Consider the following 19678-nt stretch of genomic DNA (forward strand, 5'->3'; position numbering starts at 1 on the left):
AGTACTGATACGTGCTACAAACACAAATGAACCTTGAAAACCAAGTGAAATAAGCCAGTCACAAAAGCATAAATATTATATGATTCCACTTACATGAAGCTGTTATTGCTTCATGTGTACAGTTTCTGTTTGAGTGATGGAAAACTTTTGGAAATAGTGGTGACAGCTGCACAACACTGTGAATGTAATTAATGCCACAGAATTGTACACTTAAACATGGTTAAAATGGCATACCTTATACTACATATATTTACCACAGTTTTTTAAAAAGCTATACCACAAATGGGACAAACCACATTAAAAAATAAAAGATATGGTAAACACATCAGTAATCTTTTGGAAAAGCAAATTTACTTAGTACTACAGATCAAGAATGTGTAACACACATCTACTAACCTCATGAGACCTACTTACCTGTTTCAAAGCTGAGAGTTTAGGGGCATGTTGAATATCGTGAAGAGAAGAATTCTGAACTGCTAGTTTTTCAGTAGTACTCTTGAATTCTGGATGTTGAGGTGTTAAGACTAATGCTGGATGGTTGCACAGCTTACGTAAGTACTGTAATGCCTTTAAAAGGGAAAAAGTTTATACAAGTCCATACGTGCCACAAATGTCTGTGTCTCCGTATCTTTTCCTATTCTATTCCATCCATAAAATGCCCTTTTTCCTATTCTTGCTACTCCCACTCATTCTTCAAGGACCAGTTCAAACATCTCATCTATGATGCCTTCATCTGTGCTTCTTGTGCAGTATATGAGAGCACTTATAAGCTCGTATAAATTATACAGTTTATGTCTGTCTCCCTCACTAGACAATGAGCTTCTCATGGCAGAAAGACCTCTTTCCCAAAGTGCCTGAAAATGCTTACAATTACTTCTAGAATAGGCAACATTTCCTAAAGATTTCCAAAAGGTTTCTCAAACTTCAATGAGTATAAAATTTCTTGAGGACCTTATAAATGTGTCTCTCCCCTACACAGTATTCTAATTCAGCAAGTCAGGAAGAGGAGAAGGTGGAACACAGTGGTTATTTCAAGTAGTTGTGTTTAAGAATCAGAACCCTCCGGGTCCATTCTTTCTTTTCTCTAATTGTTATATTCTTTCTTGCCTTTTACTTGGCTTATGATTTGGGTCTTGGGATTTTTCTTTTTTTTTTTTTTTTAAGATGCCACTTATTTATTCATGACACAGAGAAAGAGAAAGAGAGAGAGAGAAAGAGGCAGAGACACAGAGGGAGAAGCAGGCTCCGTGCAGGGAGCCCAATGCGGGACTTGATCCTGGGATTCCAGGATCATGCTCCGGGCCAAAGGCAGACGCCCAACTGCTGAGCCACCCAGGAGCCCGGGTCTTGAGATTTGTATTAGAAATCAAGCTCCACTGACAAAACTCAAGAGACTGCTGGACACTAAGCAGTGTCCATAGCAACTATGGGAGAGGTATTAGCCTTCACAACCATTTTCCCCCCTCTTCTATCTTTAAAAATGTTAGCAGTATTTAGTTATTGGTGGCAAGAGGGTTTGAGGAGGTTTCCTATAGTGGAATATTTCAAAAGGGACAGAAGACTAAGTTAACACTTTCTCTTTTTTCACTTGCTATTCCCTTGAGCACATCAGGCATCATCTGTCTCATGACATCTGTACTTTTGGTATCCTCTGCCTGGAATAGTTTCCCCCCCACATATCTGCATGCTTCAATCCTCCAGATCTCTGCTTTATCACCTTTTCAGTGAGGCCATCCCTGATCCCTCTATTAAAAACCACAATCATGATAACTCCTATACTGTATAACCCTATATTCTGCTTTATTTTCTCTTACATAAAATGTATTTTACTTACTCCTTGTTCAATGCTACAAGGGAGGAGTTTGTTTTTTCCAATGCTTTAATTAATCCTTGAGCTAACAAAAATTACTGCCTTATAGCAGGCATTTCAGTATTTTTAAATGTAAAGCAAAAGTTCTCAAACTCTTCTTTTCGTGTAATATACAAAAATATGTTGCATTTTGTATAATTTTAATATTAAATTGCTTAATAACTATAAATATGAAAATACATTAGTATTTTTCTTTATTCTCAAGAATGTTTACACAATACTGAAAAATTTAAATAAACCCATGCTTAGTATTCTGTGTTAAAATTGCTGCACTGAAGAACATGATTCTTCAAGAATGAAAAAGGAATGTACCTGGAATACATGGCCTGTAGCTTTAAGCTTTGGTTTTTCAGTTTCTTCAGAAAGTGCAGCTGAAGAAACTGTTTCATCAACATCACACTTGGCACGAGACTTAGCAAAATCCTCATAGAGCTGAACCTGTAAAATTGCCGCCACAAAAGCAGTTAAGTAAATTTATTTTCAATTGTTCAAAACATAGCTAGCAAATGCCAATAAAAGCAGTCATTTAAACCCAGCCCTCATTTTTTTTTTTAAAAGATTTTATTTATTTATTCATGAGAGACACAGAGAGAGAGGCAGAGACACAGGTAGAGGGAGGAGCAGGCTTCATGCAGGGAACCCGATGTGGGACTCGATCCCAGGTCTCTCCAGGATCAATCCGTGGGCTGAAGGCGGTGCTAAATGGCTGAGCCACCCGGGCCGCCCAACCCAGCCCTCATTAAACAAAGTATGATATCTATGCTTTACTCCTAATTACAAATTATCTACTACATCTTGGTAAATTCCTTTAAAATTATATTTAGAAAACAAGTATAACACATTACGCTTGGCTGCTAAAATATTAAAAACTAGTCAAATAGTCCTAGACTCCATTTTTGTTGAGGAAGATAAATGTATTACCAATAAAAGAGAACCTAAACCCTTACAAGTAAGAAAATCCTAAGTGAAATTATGTGATACTCTATAAGTATATTCCAAAAGACCAAGTTTTTAAAGAATATCACTGCTGGGACACCTGATTAGCTCAGTCAGTTGAGAATGTGACTCTTGATCTCAGGATTATGAGTTCAAGCCCCCAAATCAGGTGTAGAGATTGCTTAAATAAGTAAAACTTAAAAAGGAAAAAAAGTAAAAAGAAGTAAAAGACTACTACTACCTAAAAGGAGAACTCATGAATGTTGAAGCATTACCTTGGAGTCTGGGTTCCTGTATTATACATGCTAAAACAATGTGAAAGGGAAGAAAATCAAGAGTGCTAAAAGAACAGTAAAAAACATGTGAATGCTAAATAAAGCCAAATGTCACTTCCTTCCCAGCTCCTCTCCTCCAGGCTACTTAAATGTGTTTTATACCAACTGCATACTATGGATTTTTTTTTTTTAACAATTTTTTGAGTGATCTTTGTAACCAACATGGGGTTCAAACTCACAACTCTGAGATCAATAGCTGTATGCTCTACTGAATAAGCCAGCCAGGCGCCCCTACTATGGATTTTTTTTTCATATGGCAGCTTTTCTTTATTGTACTTACTTCAAAAAGTCTTCATCTCATTGCTCCTAAAATATTCCTTTCAAGAAATACTAATCCAATTTTTACAAATGAGGATTGGAGGCCCAGACAGTTGAAGTAGATAACATAAATGATCACAGAAATCTCAGCATCTAGATTAGTGTCCTGTTAAGCTCTAAACTTAAGTTGTACAGATAGAAGACGAAAGACTAAGTTTCTGGGTGTGTCTATATATCTTTTCTTCATTTTACCATGCTAAAGCAACTCTTAATGCTGAAATGGATGGATGCAAACTAACCTAAAACATAAAGTTAAAATAAAATTCTAATTATAGGCATGTCTTCCTAAGACAAGGGATAGTTTCCCCTTACAAAATACTACACAAGGAAAGGCATATAATAAATTCCTTTAAAAAAAAAAAAACTAAAATAAATTCCCTTGATAATGGTCTCTGTACAAAATCAGAACTGTGCAAAAGCCATCTTATTTCAAAAATTTACTGGTAATGCAATAGTACTTTTAAAGGGATGAGGTCCCACTTCCCAGGTTTGAAACTCAGCCCTGATCTATATTAGCTATATAATCTTGAGTAAATTACTTAACTTTTCTGAGCTTCCCTTTCCTTGTTTGCAAAAGAGGGGACTGACAATACCTATAATGCTGTTGTGAAGATATGACATTACAGGCAGATTTTTGGGTCTTATAAACATTGGCTCATTTCTTTATCATTTAATCTTGCAAAATTTCTGATTAATTCAACATATAAGAAAGCGGGATCCCTGGGTGGCGCAGCGGTTTGGCGCCTGCCTTTGGCCCAGGGCGCGATCCTGGAGACCCGGGATCGAATCCCACATCAGGCTCCCAGTGCATGGAGCCTGCTTCTCCCTCTGCCTGTGTCTCTGCCTCTCTCTCTCTCTCTCTCTCTCTGTGACTATCACAAATAAAAAAAAAAAAAAAACATATAAGAAAGCAACTATGATACTGGCTTTTGTTTTAATGCCATATGCAAAATGCACATATTCAAATGTGTATCTACATGTCCAAAAAGATCCATTCAGATCCTATCTCTACCTATTTAAAACAGAATATTCCTAAACTCTATGAAAGTGGAAACTAGGTTGGAGTGATAAAGCAAAGTCTAATCCCCTTTATTCAATACTTGTGTGACTTTTTCAAAGCATTCTCCTAATAAACATACCACCAACAACCACAATCACCAGATTTCTAACCTGCAGAGGACTAAGAGTACAGTAGTAGTCTTGAATAATTTTGGGTGGAAGATCTTGCAAAACATCTTCTTTCATTCTTCTCAAAAGAAATGGCAGGACTTGGCGGTGCAGTGCATCCATTGCAAGAACACCTATTAACAGTAAGAGAAAATGACTTCAAAAAAGTTAGGAATAAGTTAGAGTCACTTGCACAGTATTGAATTACATCTTTTTCATACCTGCTTCTTGTTCTCGACTAGAGCTTCGAGCATCCCTACTTGCTAATATAGGTTTACCATATCGAGCAGCAAACTGGCGTTCAGTCCCCAAAAATCCTGGCATGAGGAAATCAAATAATGACCACAGCTCCAAAACGTTGTTCTATGTATAAGAAAGGAACATCAGTTATCTTTTGTACTGGAATTATTTCCTTACACTTGAAAAATGGAGTATTTTTTTTTTTTAATTTTTATTTATTATGATAGAGAGAGAGAGAGAGAGGCAGAGACCTAGGCAGAGGGAGAAGCAGGCTCCATGCACCGGGAGCCTGACGTGGGATTCGATCCTGGGTCTCCAGGATCGCGCCCTGGGCCAAAGGCAGGCGCTAAACCGCTGCGCCACCCAGGGATCCCGAAAAATGGAGTATTAATGAAAGCTCATTATGATGACATACGCGAGGGGGGTAATCAACCACATTTTTACATATAGTCAGATTTTTTTTTTTTTAAAGATTTTATTTTTTAATTCTTATTTATTTATGATAGTCACAGAGAGAGAGAGAGAGAGAGGCAGAGACATAGGCAGAGGGAGAAGCAGGCTCCATGCACTGGAGCCCGACGTGGGATTCGATCCCGGGTCTCCAGGATCGCGCCCTGGGCCAAAGGCAGGCGCCAAACCGCTGCGCCACCCAGGGATCCCCATATAGTCAGATTTTAATGTGTAAAATTCACATCTGTATTCTTGGAGAAAATATTCTATCTCATTGGGTAGAATTTCAAGTCTCCTCCACCAGAATAAGCCTTGGCCCATAGTGTTTAAATCCTACTGATGGCATCTATCAAGTAGTAAAGAAAGGAGAAAGATGGATGTTTCTGATTCTTTTATCTCTGATACTAAAATTAACAGCAAGATTTAAAGACCTTGGCCAACATCAGTATTTCTTAAGGAAAACCTAGAAGAGTTTCATTATAGGTCAAGTCTATCCAGTATTCAAGGGTCATGACAAATAAACACAGGTTCTTTTCCAATTCTATTACTGAAATTTCATTTTTTAAAACGTAAGAAAAAATAAGAAAAGAAAGAAATCAGCACTTTTTCATTTTGGATGCATTGCCAATATGTGTGGATCCTAAGGTACCATCCCCACCCCCCTTATTCCTTTCCAGAAGCCCTCTTCATCTCCCTCAGACTCTGGTTCATCATGGTGGGCTGCCCTCCCATATGGACACCCTTCTAATCTGACATAGGCTCTGCCTCCTAACTCTGGACTACCATGGGTCTTCAGTGCAAAAACCCTTACAGATTCAGGGCTAAAATGTTCAGGTGGGGAAGGAAGAAAGAAAGATGGCCTTTAAGCAAACCCAAAACCAAACATGTTGTGAAAGTAATATTGTGAACAATAAGCATTCACTTAAAGAATAAAATCCTAACACACTGATCAGTCCATCACCAAAATTAAATTTAAAAGAAAAGTAACAAAGATGTAAACAAAGAACTGTCCATTTTTTTAAGAGTCAGAAGGAATCTCAGAGGTCACCTAGTGTTCACCCTTCTACTCTTTGGAGAATAATGAATGGGTATCTTCCCATTTTTATTTCTTAGGAAGCTAAGTGTGAACATTGGCAACCATTCCTCTGGAACATTACAGAATCTCTCAAAAGTATCAGAAGATTTCTCTTTTTTTTTTTTTTTTAAGATTTATTTATTTATTCATGAGACACAGAGAGAGAGGCAGAGGAAAAGTAGGTTCCCCACAGGGAGCCTGATGTGGGACTTGATCCTGGGTCCCAGGATCACACCCAGAGCCAAAGGCAGACACTCAACCACCAAGCCACCAGGAATCCCAAAAGATTTCTATGAATTTACCCATCTCCTTCCTTTTCCATCACAAGTTTCTTAAATCTTTTCCAATTCCCTTCTAACCCCAGGTATTCACACCCCTACCAAATGAGGATTCCCCTCTGAATCAGCTCTAGCTTTCCAATGTTTTTATTTTTTTAAAGATTTTATTTATTTATTCATGAAAGAAACAGAGAGGGGCAGAAATATACACAGAGGGAGAAGCAGGCTCTCTGCGGGAAGCCTGATGTTGAACTTGATCCCAGGACCCTGGGATACGACCTGAGCCAAAAGCAAACCTCAACCACTAAGCCACCCAGGTGCCCCAGACTTATTTACTTTAGAGAGAGAGAGAGAAGGAGGGGGAGTGGGAGAGAAAGGATGGTGGGAAGGGGCAGAAGGAGAGAGTCCCAAGCAGACTCCACACTGAGTGGGGACTTGATCTCATGACCCTGAGAACATGACTCAGAACTAAAACCAAGAGTCAGACACTTAATCTACTGTGCCATCCAGGCACTCCTTCACATTGCTTTTAAAACCTGTTTTGCTCAGATACTATTACAAACCAAATGAACCACTATAAAACACAATAACTGGAAATTAACATTCTTATAAACTAAAAAAAGAAAAACACTTCCTTAAATCCCTGCCAAATGTCAAGTCTTCTTTCCACATGGCAAATCTATATAGAGAGAACAGTCCATAATCACCTGGATTGGTGTTCCAGAAAGAATAATCCTATAATTAGCAGTGAGTTGTTTTACCGCTTTAGACAATTTTGTTTTTCCATTTTTGATGACATGGCCTTCATCAAGAATACAGTAGTTAAATTTAATATTTCTAAGGGAGAATAAGCAAAAAAAAAATTACCATCTTTTAGTAATATGGCAAGAACTATATGAAGAGTCTTTCAGACAGGAAGATATTAACTCTCTTCAAATTTTGATACTAAATTTTTCTAAAGAAAAAAAAATTTAATTCTTACCTAAAGAAATCTATGTCATTTCTCACAACATCATATGAAGCCACTATCAGATTGTGCCTTTTTACTTGATGCTGTAACCTAGATTTAAAAATAAGTAAGATTAGGAAGCAAGCAATCTGTGAAGTCCATAATGTAACTTTAAAGGGGATATTACAGCTACCATCTGACAAGGTGTTTTCAATGTGCCTGCTAAATTCAACTTTCCTTTTTGCCTGCTCTACATCCATGAGCCTGCTACCTGAAGACTATTCTTTTGACTTGGCCTTGTTAGCCTAACTCAGTCTGACTAGAAAAGAGGTGGGTACCTGATTCAAACTGTGATGGACACTTTATCTGCTAACACCTCTTCTTTAAAGGCATTATTCCTTCCAAACTCCATGCTGTGCTGGGGAAGAGGGAGCCACATGTCCCCATAATCACCAAAGAGATGGAATACTGATCCAGGCTGAGTCATTCATCACAATATTTTATCTCCTGACCATAAGGACTGGTTTGGGAGGATGATCCAAATCACTTCCAGTATTGATAATAACCATGATAGAAGAGAGAAGATCTCTGTTTACTATAGTTGCCAAGCTAAGAGAATGTGGGTTTAAGACTGTCTATGGTGATTTGTTTTTTTAAGTAGGCTCCATGTCCAATGGAGCCCAATGCAGGGCTTGAACTCCCAACTTCAAGATAGACCTGAGCTGAGATCAAGAGTTGCACACTCAACTGACTGAGCCACCTAGCATCCTGTCTATGGTCATCTTATCCAACAACTGCAGAGACCAAAAAACAAGCTATGTATGGGGAGGAAGAGCAAATAGAGCAATCTAGATGGGCCTGAAGCAAGAAATTACCCCCAAAATTCTCAATTTAGTGAATTAACGAATTTCCTATTTGCTTAAGCTAGTTTGAGTTTTCACTTTTAAATGAAGAAATTCTGACAGACACTACAGTAAATTCTTTAAGAGTGCAAGCTGTTGACTTGCCTGTGTTCAAATCCTCACTCTGCCCATTTAATTAGCTGTGTGACCTTGGACCCAGGCCCCATGTCTTAGGCTTTTATCTGCAAACTGGGAACAAAAATAATAACCATACCTCATATGGTGATTGTGCAAATACACAATTTTACATAAATGTAAAACTACTAAGAATAACGTCCGGCTAATAAATGCTTAGTGTATGTTAACTATTACAGATACAGAAGGGAAGCAAATCTACAGACTAATCAGCAACCTATGACTCCCCATGCTTTAAAAGATGAACAGAAATAAATGAAATTCTGCTCTTCAAAATTTGTATTTAGGAACATAAGGGATGTACTAGTTTAAGAGAAAAAGGGTAAGGCTAATAGAACTCTAGTGATGCTATGGTTATCAGGGCAGCCAGAGCAGCCACTGTGGAGCAAAAGCATTTTGGGGATGAGGGAGCTCTTAGAGAAATATATTATGACCACAAGGCTCCCAAGAAGAGCATACAGAATGGCTTTGGTTCCTAGGTCAAATACTTAGAAAACCCAATTGACTGTTAACAATGGCTAAAGTCCTTAAACTTTGATGGGTTTCATTGATTATACCTTTATAATGTATATTCATCTTTCTTAAATAAGTTAAAGTTTCTGACAACCAAAAAACTAGAATTCATTTTCAATAAACTTTACCCTTCTAAAGTTCTTAAAGCAAAGATTAAACATTTTTTTGTTGTATAGTTCTTACCTTATTCTTTCAGTAGGAGGTCCAGTATAGTGTAATGGATTGAGATATTCTTTGGAGCAAAATTTACCTACTTCATCCACCCAGTGACCTGTTAATGTTGGAGGACAGACCACCAAAGAAGGAAGTGGCATACATTCTGCCAATTTTGATCTTGCATATTCTTGGGCCCTTTTCAACAATAAAACACAATGAATTAATTGGCTTATTTACATTTCTCAGCATCTGAAAGCTCTTTTCAAAAAATAACATTTTAAATTACCTATGACAATGATCTCCTGCTAGAATGCAGATGGACTGTAAAGTTTTTCCTAAACCCATGTCATCACATAGAATTCCATGAAGTTTATACTTATTAAGAAATGCTAACCAGTTCACACCATCCTGAAAGGTTGGGAGAAAGAGAAAAATTATAAATGTGAACAAATCATGAAAAATTTTTTCCTATAAAATTTTTATTTCTGTAGGCAAAAGAAAAATAGGTATAAAGACACTAAACACAAGATTTTACTAAATCAATTTTAAAAATTCTTCAAGGTACATTGAAAGGAATAATCATGATCTATAAGGTAAGTATAAAACTTTACCTGCTGATATTTTCTGAGTTCAGCATTGATGGGTACTGGTATTTTATAATTTTCTAATTTTTTCCCATCTAATAATTGCTCCAAAAAGTGTCGCTCCTTGGCTTTCAATTGGATTAGTTCTTCTGACATATTTGGAGGGTCTGGAATGCCTGCCTGAAGTGAGTTTTTAAAAGTATATTAAAACTATTTACCATAGTTAATGTTTTCATACTCAGATTATGCAATAATTTAAGTCTTCTCAAAATATAAACACGGAAAAAAATTATTCAAAAATAGTAATAAATAAACATAAGTAATATATTTTTAAAGATCTTGAGAGAGAATACACATGCAAGTGAGCACACAAGTTGGGGGGGAGGGGGCCCGCGGGTGTGGTGGCAGAGGAAGAGGGAGAAACAGACTCCCTGCTGCATGCAAAGCCTGATGCTGGGCTCAATCCCATGTCTCTGAGATCACGACATGAGCCGAAGTCAGATGTTTAACCAACTGAAGCCACCCAGGTGCCCCAATAACAAAATTTTAAAGACTGGACAACAGTTTAAATGTGACTGGTATTAAAATTGCTATAAGACTACTAAATAAACACATTTGAGGTATTTTAAAGAACAGTTATTTTTTTCCCCTCCCATACCAGGCATTACTTGATAAAGAGGCAGATAGAACTGCCAAGCTTATTTTAAATACAATGCTGTTACTGGAGCTTCTCAATTTTAGTGTTACAATATTGGTTCTCAAAATGTAGGCTGCAGATTCCCTCAGGATCCCCAAAACTTTTTCAAAGGATCATTCAGGTCAAAGCTATTTCATAATAAAAGACACTGTTTGCTTTTTTCACTGTGTTGACATTTGCACTGATGCTGCAAAATAATGGCAGGCAAAACTGCTTATGTCTCAGAAAGAATCAAGGCAACAGCACTAAATGTACCAGTAGTCACTGTGTTACAGCTATAAACCAGCATTTTTTTTAAAGCCAGTTTCAGTTAAAGCAGTAAAAATTATTTTATTAGACCCCAACCCTTGAATGCACACTTTTTAACATGTGCAATAAAAGGTGAAGTACACATAAAACACATTTGCTGCATTTCAAAATACAATATGCTGAGGAAAAGCACTGTTTAAATTATGATCTGACTGAGCTATTTTTCACAGAACAACGTTTTACTCAAATGGACTGACCTATAACTACAGTTATTCTGAGTTGCCTGCTTGGCCAACATTTTCTCAAAAAATAAATTTGTCACTTCAAGGAAAACTGACATAACTTGTTGTTAGTCATAAAATTCAATCTTCCAAAAGAAATAGCACTGTAAGCTTGAGCATAAGGATAAGCTTCCCAATACTTAAAAGGAATTTTCTGTTGGTGATATTATGAATCTGATTTTTTGGTTTTTTTCATCTTTTTTATTTTATTTATTTATTCATGACAGAGAGAGAGAGAGAGAGAGAGAGAGAGGCAGAGACACAGGCAGAGAGAGAAGCAGGCTCCATGCAGGGAGCCTGACTTGGGACTCGATCCTGGGTCTCCAGGATCACACCCCAGGCTGAAGGTGGCACTAAACCGCTGGGCCACCGGGGCTGCCCTGATTTTTTGCTATTTTACAACGAAATATACTAATTTTAAAATATACTAACTTTAAAAGATTTACATAACTCTGTGAACTAATATTTTCCAAATGACCAACGCTGATGTCAAAAAACATGTATGGGTAAAAGATCTATTCAAAAGTGTAAGAGAAATCAATAAATTTTAATGAGAGATTTTACATTCATTGATAGGATTTCATATTCCACACTGCACATAAATTTAGTAAGTTTTCTCTTTTTGAACTTTGGTATGCTATCAGATAAAAGAATATCCACAATTATCTGGAAAGGCTGTCAAATACTGTTCACTTTTCTGACTACCTATCCCTGAGGTTTGACTTTCTTGATATACCTCAACCAGAGAAACATGTTGCAACAGAGTGAATGCCCAAGCAAATCCAGCTATCTATTAGACCAGGCATAAGAGAAATATGCAAACATGTCAAACAATATCACTCTTCTCACTTACTTTTGTTTTAGAAAAAAGTTATTTTTCATTTAAAAAATATTACTGATGGTAATATTTTTGATGGTAACATCCAATGGGCTTATTAAATGAATTAATCTTTTTTACACTTCTCAGTTTTAATTTCTATTATAGAAAATATGATAAAAGCTCTTTGGGGTCTTTAATTTTTAAGAATGTAGTGAGATCCTCAGACCAAAAAGTTTGAGTACTACTACCCTATGGTGTCTCTAAAGATAAGAAATGTAAAATTCGGGCAGCCTGGGTGGCTCAGGGGTTTAGCACCACCTTCAGTCCAGGGCATGATCCTGGAGACCCTGGATCGAGTCCCACGTCAGGCTCCCTGCATGGAGCCTGCTTCTCCCTCTTCCTGTGTCTCTGCCTCTCTCTCTCTCTCTCTCTCTGTGTCTCTCATGAATAAATAAATAAAATCTTAAAAAAAAAAAAAAGAAAAATGTAAATTTCTTGGGGCAGTGGGGGGAGTAAAATTCTGCAAACATAATTTCAATTAAAGTCAATTAAAATATATATTCCATATAACATGAGAAATAGTATCAGAGGAAGGAAGTATATTTATTGATTTTTTAAAGTAACTATGTGCTATATTTTCAAAAGGTTTTAATAACTCTAGTAAGATAGAAACTAATACTTTAGCACATCTAATAGCATAATGATAATCATCAAAATGAGGCCTTTCTGGACAATGCTTTACAAAGAAATAACAAAATTTTCAAACATCTGTCTTCATGGAATTTTTGATAAGGGACAACCAGCTATAAGGCCATCTAACAAGGTCCACTCCCTACCAACAAAACCCAAAGCCTAAGAGTCATAAATATGCAGTGCCAGTAACTCTTCCTGTATTTTCCTCATTCCAACTCCTATAAAATCAGCAACAGTTACTAATAATGCAGGGAATTAGAGCATTTGTCAAAATCACTGGCTGATATTCCCTGAATCCTTTTCAGTATATATTTCAGAAAAGTACATGTTCTTCCTGTGAAGATATAACAGAGGAAATCAAGATAGAGTAGAATAGGAATATATTTGCATGACATTCTTGCTTCTACTGCAACATCTTCAAACTTAGTAATCTTTTCTTTTGTAGTACCCAACCTGCTATTAATCCCATATAGTGTGTTTTTATTTGTAATTGTATTTTTCATTTCAACAAGTTCAACTTGGTTTGTTCTTTTATCTTCCACTTTGTTCATTACATTCATGCTTTCCTCTGCCTTCTTGAACATATAGGGTATATTTTAATGTCCTTGTCTACTAGTTCTATTATCTAGGTCACTTCAGGGTCTGTTTCTATTGATGGACTTTTCTAACGGTTATTGGATATATTTTCATATCTTGTCATTTTTTGGTGAGTGCTAAACTTCATTTACATTATTGGATGCTGGAGTTTTTTGGTTTTAATATTTTAGAGTCATTTTCTAGGGTGCAGTTTAAGTTACTTGAAATGATTTTTTTTTTTTTTAAGATTTTATTTATTCATTCACGAGAGACAGAGGCAGAGGCACAGGGAGAAGCAGGCTCCATGCAGGGAGCCCAATGTGGGACTCGATCCAGGGACTCCAGGATCACACCCTGAGCCGAAGGCAGACGCCCAACCGCTGAGCCACCCAGGCGTCCCCTTGAAATCATTTGATCTCCCTTTTAAGGATTGTTTTTTTTTTTTTTTTTTTAAGATTTTATTTATTCATGAGAGACAGAGAGAGAGAGGCAGAGACACAGGCATTGGGAGAAGAAACAGGCTCCATGCAGGGAGCCTGGTGTGGGACTCAAACCCAGGTCTCCAGGATCACACCCTGGGCTGAAGGCGGTCCGCTGAGCCACCCAGGCTACCCATTAAGGTTTTAAAGCTTTGTTAAGGGAAGTTCAAATAAGCATTTTGTCAAGGGCTAATCTGATCCTACAACACACTCAGGCAATATACTTCTAAAGACTGTATTTAGTTAATGCTCTAAATGGTGGAAGATCTTCTGATTCAGCTTGGTGGAAACAAACTATTCCTGGCCCTTTCTGAGCTTTGGGAATTCTTCCACCTACTCCTTTCCATCATTTTTCTTCTTCTAGTCTCAAACACACATATACCCAGATGAATACTCGGCCCTAGTGTGTACTTCTGGAGCTTCTTCTCTGTGCAGCAACTTCTTTTTGGGTACTCTGTGTTATAAATTCTAGCCTTCTTGTCTTAACCTATGCTCTGAATGATTGACCATTTGAACTTGGTGAGACTGTGAAAGCTCAGTTTAGTTTTCACTTCCTTGTCCTATGGCCTGAATCCCACTCCAGAAAGCAAGGTAGGATACTCCATTTGTTTCTCTTCTCCCATGAATTACTATTTCATGTTGCCAGTTAATATCTGAAATCACTTTTGGATTCATTTTGTCTAGTCTTCTAGTTAAGATGGGAGGAAAAATCTGATTTTCTATTTTCTTTTTCTCTCTTTTTTTTAAGATTTTTTATTTATTTACTCATGAGAGACACACAGAGAGAGGCAGAGAGAGGCAGAGGGAGAAGCAAGCCCCCTCCAGGGAGCCCAATGCGGGACTCCATCCCAGGACCCCAGGATTACACACCCTGAGCCAAAGGCAGACGCTCAACCACTGAGCCACCCAGGCATCCCTCTATTTTCTTTTTAAAGATCTTATTTTTAAGTAATCTCCCAACATGGGACTTGAACTTACAATCCGTAGATCAAGAGTTGCATGCTCTACCAATTGAGCCAGTCAGGTGCCCTGGTCACTGTTTTTCTATCATAGCCAAAAGTAAAATATGGATCACATTCTTATCATTTTTGACAACATAGAGAAGTTTACTAAACTTTTCTCAATCTCTAATGGTCAAAGTCTCTTTACTTTGCCAATCTGTTTATCAAATATTGTTAGTATACCCTTAAAAAAAAAAAAAAAGACTTGGGGCACATTGGTAGAACGTGCGACTCTTGATCTCAGGGTTGTAAGTTAGAGCTGGATGTGGAGATTACTTCAAAAATAAAATTAATAAAAAAAGACTATAACCTCACAATGGATTGGGCTCTGTTTTGGGGTACTTCCATTCTAATCCATAAATAACTACTAAACTGATTTTCCTAACAGCTATTAAGCTTTCGACTGTTAAATTAATTTTCTTAAAACACTGTTTTCAGCATCTACTCTTTTCCTCAAAGAACACATGATGGGGGATCCCTGGGTGGCGCAGCGGTTTGGCGCCTGCCTTTGGCCCAGGGCGCGATCCTGGAGACCCGGGATCGAATCCCACATCAGGCTCCCGGTGCATGGAGCCTGCTTCTCCCTCTGCCTATGTCTCTGCCTCTCTCTCTTTCTCTCTCTCTGTGACTATCATAAATAAATTTAAAAAATTAAAAAAAAAAAAAAAAAAAAGAACACATGATGGTTTCCTATCACTCATTGATTCCAAAATGGGAAAGGACCAAGGGGACTGACAATTTAGTTTACAAAGACGATCCAAGGACCAAGAATTTGAAAATATGAATAAGACCTAGGAAGCAGAGGATGGAAACTATTCGGGAAATAACTTGTGCCTTTCCATATAGTAGCCTATTTTTTTTTTTTTTTGTAATGGTAGTTATTTTAATACTTTTTATTGTGGAATAAACCATGTAGAGAAATATATAAATAAATGTACCATTTTATAAAAACAACTTTATAACCATTAGCAAATCAATAAAAACAGCCCTGCCATAATCCTAGAAGATCCCATATGCTCCTTCTCAGTGATAACCCACTCTCCTTTCCCCAAAAGGTAACCACTTTACTGACTTTCAAGGCAACCTTTCTTACTTTTCTTTATGCCTTTATCAAGTAAGTATGCATTCCATGTACTTTTATCTATTTTGAACTTCATAAAAATGGAATCTTATGTGAAAGATTAATATTGTTGTTTTTCTACTTTATTCATTCTTACGTAGTATCATCATCACCCCCACCATAGTTATCCAGTTAACACCTCTACTCCACTGGTGATAACATTTGAGTGGTGTCAGACTACTGCTATGATAAATATTCTTAAGGATAAATGTCTTGGTACATGTGTATGAATTTCTCTAGGCCATATATCTAGGATGAATTTGCTGGGTTACTGGGATAGGAAACTTCAACTTCAGCAGACATAGCCAAACTTTTTTTTATAGAAGCTATCCAACTTATGTTCATACTTTGCAGTAGAAATGTAAAATGGTACAGTTACTTAGAAAAATGACTTGGCAATTTCTCAAAAAGTTCAACATCATATGACCCAGTAATTCCATTTCTAGATATCTGCTCAAAAGATATAAAAGCATATATCCACACAAAGACTTTTAAGTGCATGTTCATAGTAGCATTACTTGTTAACTATCAAAAGGTGATAACAAAATTCACAAGTCCATCAACTGGTAAGTAGATAAACAAAACATGGTATAGCCATACAATGGAATACTATTTAGCCGTAAAAAGGAACAATTGATACACACTGAATTTCCTGAATTATAAAAATCCCATCAAAATATGTTAAGCAGTTATGGGCAGGGTCCTGGCCCTTCCCTTACTTCAAGTCACTTACTTCCTGCACTGGCCACATATATTATTTCCAGCCCATGAGTATATTCCAAAAGTCTCCAACCAACCTTCTAGTTTGCTTTCTCCACACTTCCAAAGACACTTCATTTGCTTTTTACACTTTCAATTATCATCCCTTAAATTTACCTTGCATGTAAACTTTGGCACACAATCTTTACCTAGAAGTTATCAGGGATACTTGGGAACAATTCTGTTTCTAGAATAGCATCAATAAATGATCATTCTTTTAGGAACCACAGTTTTACTTAAAACCCTATGTTGAAAATATAAATATTTATATCCATTAAAATATAAAATTTATATCCTAATGCTTATAAACATATTCATGATATTTTTTTCACCTGACATCATTCTAAAAGAATTACATTACAGATGAAGTTACAGAAAACATTTAAGTCTGTAAACCAAGTACTTCAACTTACCTCAAGTGGCATGAGTCTAATTAGTGTTGCAAAGCACTGTGTAGCCATGAATCTTACACTGTCTGTCTGATCACTCATTCTTCCCAACACAGGCACAACTAAAAGGACAATATATGGAACAATACCAACATCCAGTTGTTCCATTACACCTGATTAAGTTATTAAGGAAATTTCCAAACTGTTTTGAGGTAAATGCTTTCACAAACAGATATATCAAGATTGTAACTTCTAACAGCATTTGTACACTGTTCCTCCTTTGTAAATATTATGTAACTTTCTCTTAAGACCATAAAATTGGGTTTTTCATCTGAGAGAGGTTGGAAGAAATTTTAATCAGGTTTTTCTCATAGAGAAATTCTTGCAAGTTCCTAGAATTCCAATACCAAAATAAAATGAGTTACACTGCAAGCAAGGTAGCACAATTCAATGTCACTCAAAGATTAATTCCAAATTTCCCACCATGACCCTGACAATCATAAACTGGACACAGCAAGGCCCAGTAAGTTCAGTCCTCCTCAAATCTTCAGCATTTCTGATCCGGTATCTACTGATTTGATCTCCATCCATATTTCTTGCTCTCAGAAACATCTTTCAGATACTTTGAATTAAAGAATGTCAATAGATACTATGGTACTCATAGCAAAAAGCTTGCCTGTGTATCTCTACTTATTTAGTACAGTTAGTCATTTTCCATCCACATAATCAACTTTGCAAACATGTTTATAATATATGGACTACATACAAGTATCTGATTAGTACTAATACAATACTGATTATATACCAATGTCAGTTACCAGAAATATATTTCATAAAGTACCTAAAATTATTTTTGATGATTAAAAAAATCTCTTAAATAGCAATTCTTCAAACTGTGAATATTTTCAAATTAAATGTAAATATATTTTTATAATGTATTTATAATGTAATATAAAGATACTTCAAAATAAAATATAACAAAGTAGTTTTATTTTGGAACAAGACAGGTTACTTATGAACATTTAAATAATTTTATTTTAGTCATCCTTAAATAAAATGAATATAATTTCTGAAGTTTGTAAAAATCATAAAGGATACATGCAAGTGCTTCAATTGCACCCTCCTGTTTGATATTGTCATCAATTGCTCCCAGCCATGGAAGAACCTTCTCCAAAAAAATATTCATTGTTTCCATGGTAGCTATTTTGCTCATGATGCCTACACAACGAGCAGCCATGTGCCTCACTGCAGTGCTGGGGTACTGAAGGCACATATAAAGATGAGGCAAATGCTGTACCAACTAAAAATAAAAAGTTTAAGACAATCAGAATATTCAATAAGGGATCTATCATTTAAAATATAACTATTATAGCCCATACTCAGAGGTTCTTGATGTTCTAAATGACTCTAAATCCAAGAATATCTCCAATTACTTCAAACATTATTGTAAAAACATCCTCAACAAAAAAATTTATCTAAATCTGAACTAAGGTACTGAAACTCTACTTAAAATAAAAGTTGCAGAACTTCTCCTGTTCTTATCTTAAGACATCAGGGTGCACATGAAAAGGTATCTGTTAAGACTCTCCTTCTGAGGCTAGAGAAATGACACCACACATCACCAGTCTCCCTCCCAATTTGGTAGCTCTGGCTTAGGTTTAGGTACATACTTTTTTTCCCCCTCAAGTAAGCTCTATGCCTAATGTGAGGCAGAACTCATGACAAGATCAAGAGTCACATGCTCTACTAACTGAGCCAGCCTGGTACTCCTACATACATACTTTTTATTCACTGGGTTGAGTGATCCTGATCTTGTTCTAGGCACCATCCTTTGGTAGGTATATTCCACTTTAACTTTCTGGCTTACCATAGACATTATGATCACAGTAACACAATATATCTCATTAATAAATGCCTGCTGCATGGAATACTAGAACTCATCTGATGAGAATCAGATATATGCTCAATAGACTAGCCTTACAGCTCAGATGAATGTTAAGCTGATCATAGAAAAAGTAAGAGTTTCTTTAACTTTATAGATGGATTCTGCCCTTCTCTACCAATGATAAATCAGCGAAACTTATGAAGTATAAAAATATAACTTCATAACTGTATATAAACAGAAAAGTTTTGTTTGACTCTTTCTCCTAGATTCACCCTTTTCTTTTAGATATGAATAGAAAATTGGGCAGCCTGGGTGGCTCAACAGTTTAGCGCCGCCTTCGGCCCACGGTGTGATCCTGGGGTCCTAGGATCAAGTCCCACGTCAGGCTCCCTGCATGGGGCCTGCTTCTCCTTCTGCCTGTGTCTCTGCCTCTCTCTCTCTCTCTCTGTGTCTATCATAAATAAATAAATAAAATCTTTAAAAAAAATGAATAGAAAATTGGAGCTTAACACTTAATGCTGTAAATTGCAGAGCTTCCTACTGCAGTTAAATGGAAAGAATATTGCTTCCTTCTATGAAAAAAAAACATTTAATTCTCTAGTCTATTTTTCTCCTCTCACAATTTTTTTTAAGAAATATATATTTTTAAGATTTTACTTATTTATTTGCAAGAGAGAGAGAGAGAGCGCGCGCGCAAGCAGGAGTAGCAACAGATGGAGAGGAAGAAAGAGGCTCTCCACTAAGCAGGGAGCCTGATGCAAGGCAAGATTCCAGGATCCTGAGATCATGATCTGAGCTGAAGGCAGATGCTTAACCTTAAC

At 36.6% G+C, this 19678-nt stretch overlaps 1 protein-coding gene across 1 annotated transcript in view; it reads right to left on the reverse strand.

Moving 5' to 3' along the window:
• BTAF1 (B-TFIID TATA-box binding protein associated factor 1) overlaps positions 1 to 19678 on the reverse strand; it is a 95894-nt gene that overhangs the window by 10356 nt on the left and 65860 nt on the right. Inside the window, exons 24-34 of the mRNA XM_077878414.1 lie at positions 18071 to 18272; positions 16997 to 17145; positions 9936 to 10088; positions 9611 to 9732; positions 9352 to 9519; positions 7652 to 7729; positions 7377 to 7506; positions 4848 to 4989; positions 4630 to 4760; positions 2183 to 2308; positions 415 to 567 (exon numbers count right to left, since the gene is read on the reverse strand). Coding sequence (XP_077734540.1) covers positions 415 to 567; positions 2183 to 2308; positions 4630 to 4760; positions 4848 to 4989; positions 7377 to 7506; positions 7652 to 7729; positions 9352 to 9519; positions 9611 to 9732; positions 9936 to 10088; positions 16997 to 17145; positions 18071 to 18272 — 1554 coding nt within the window. The remainder of the gene's footprint in view (positions 1 to 414; positions 568 to 2182; positions 2309 to 4629; positions 4761 to 4847; positions 4990 to 7376; positions 7507 to 7651; positions 7730 to 9351; positions 9520 to 9610; positions 9733 to 9935; positions 10089 to 16996; positions 17146 to 18070; positions 18273 to 19678) is intronic.

The sequence above is a fragment of the Canis aureus genome, chromosome 29 (genome assembly GCF_053574225.1).
Source record: "Canis aureus isolate CA01 chromosome 29, VMU_Caureus_v.1.0, whole genome shotgun sequence".
Classification (NCBI taxonomy): Eukaryota; Metazoa; Chordata; class Mammalia; order Carnivora; family Canidae; genus Canis; species Canis aureus.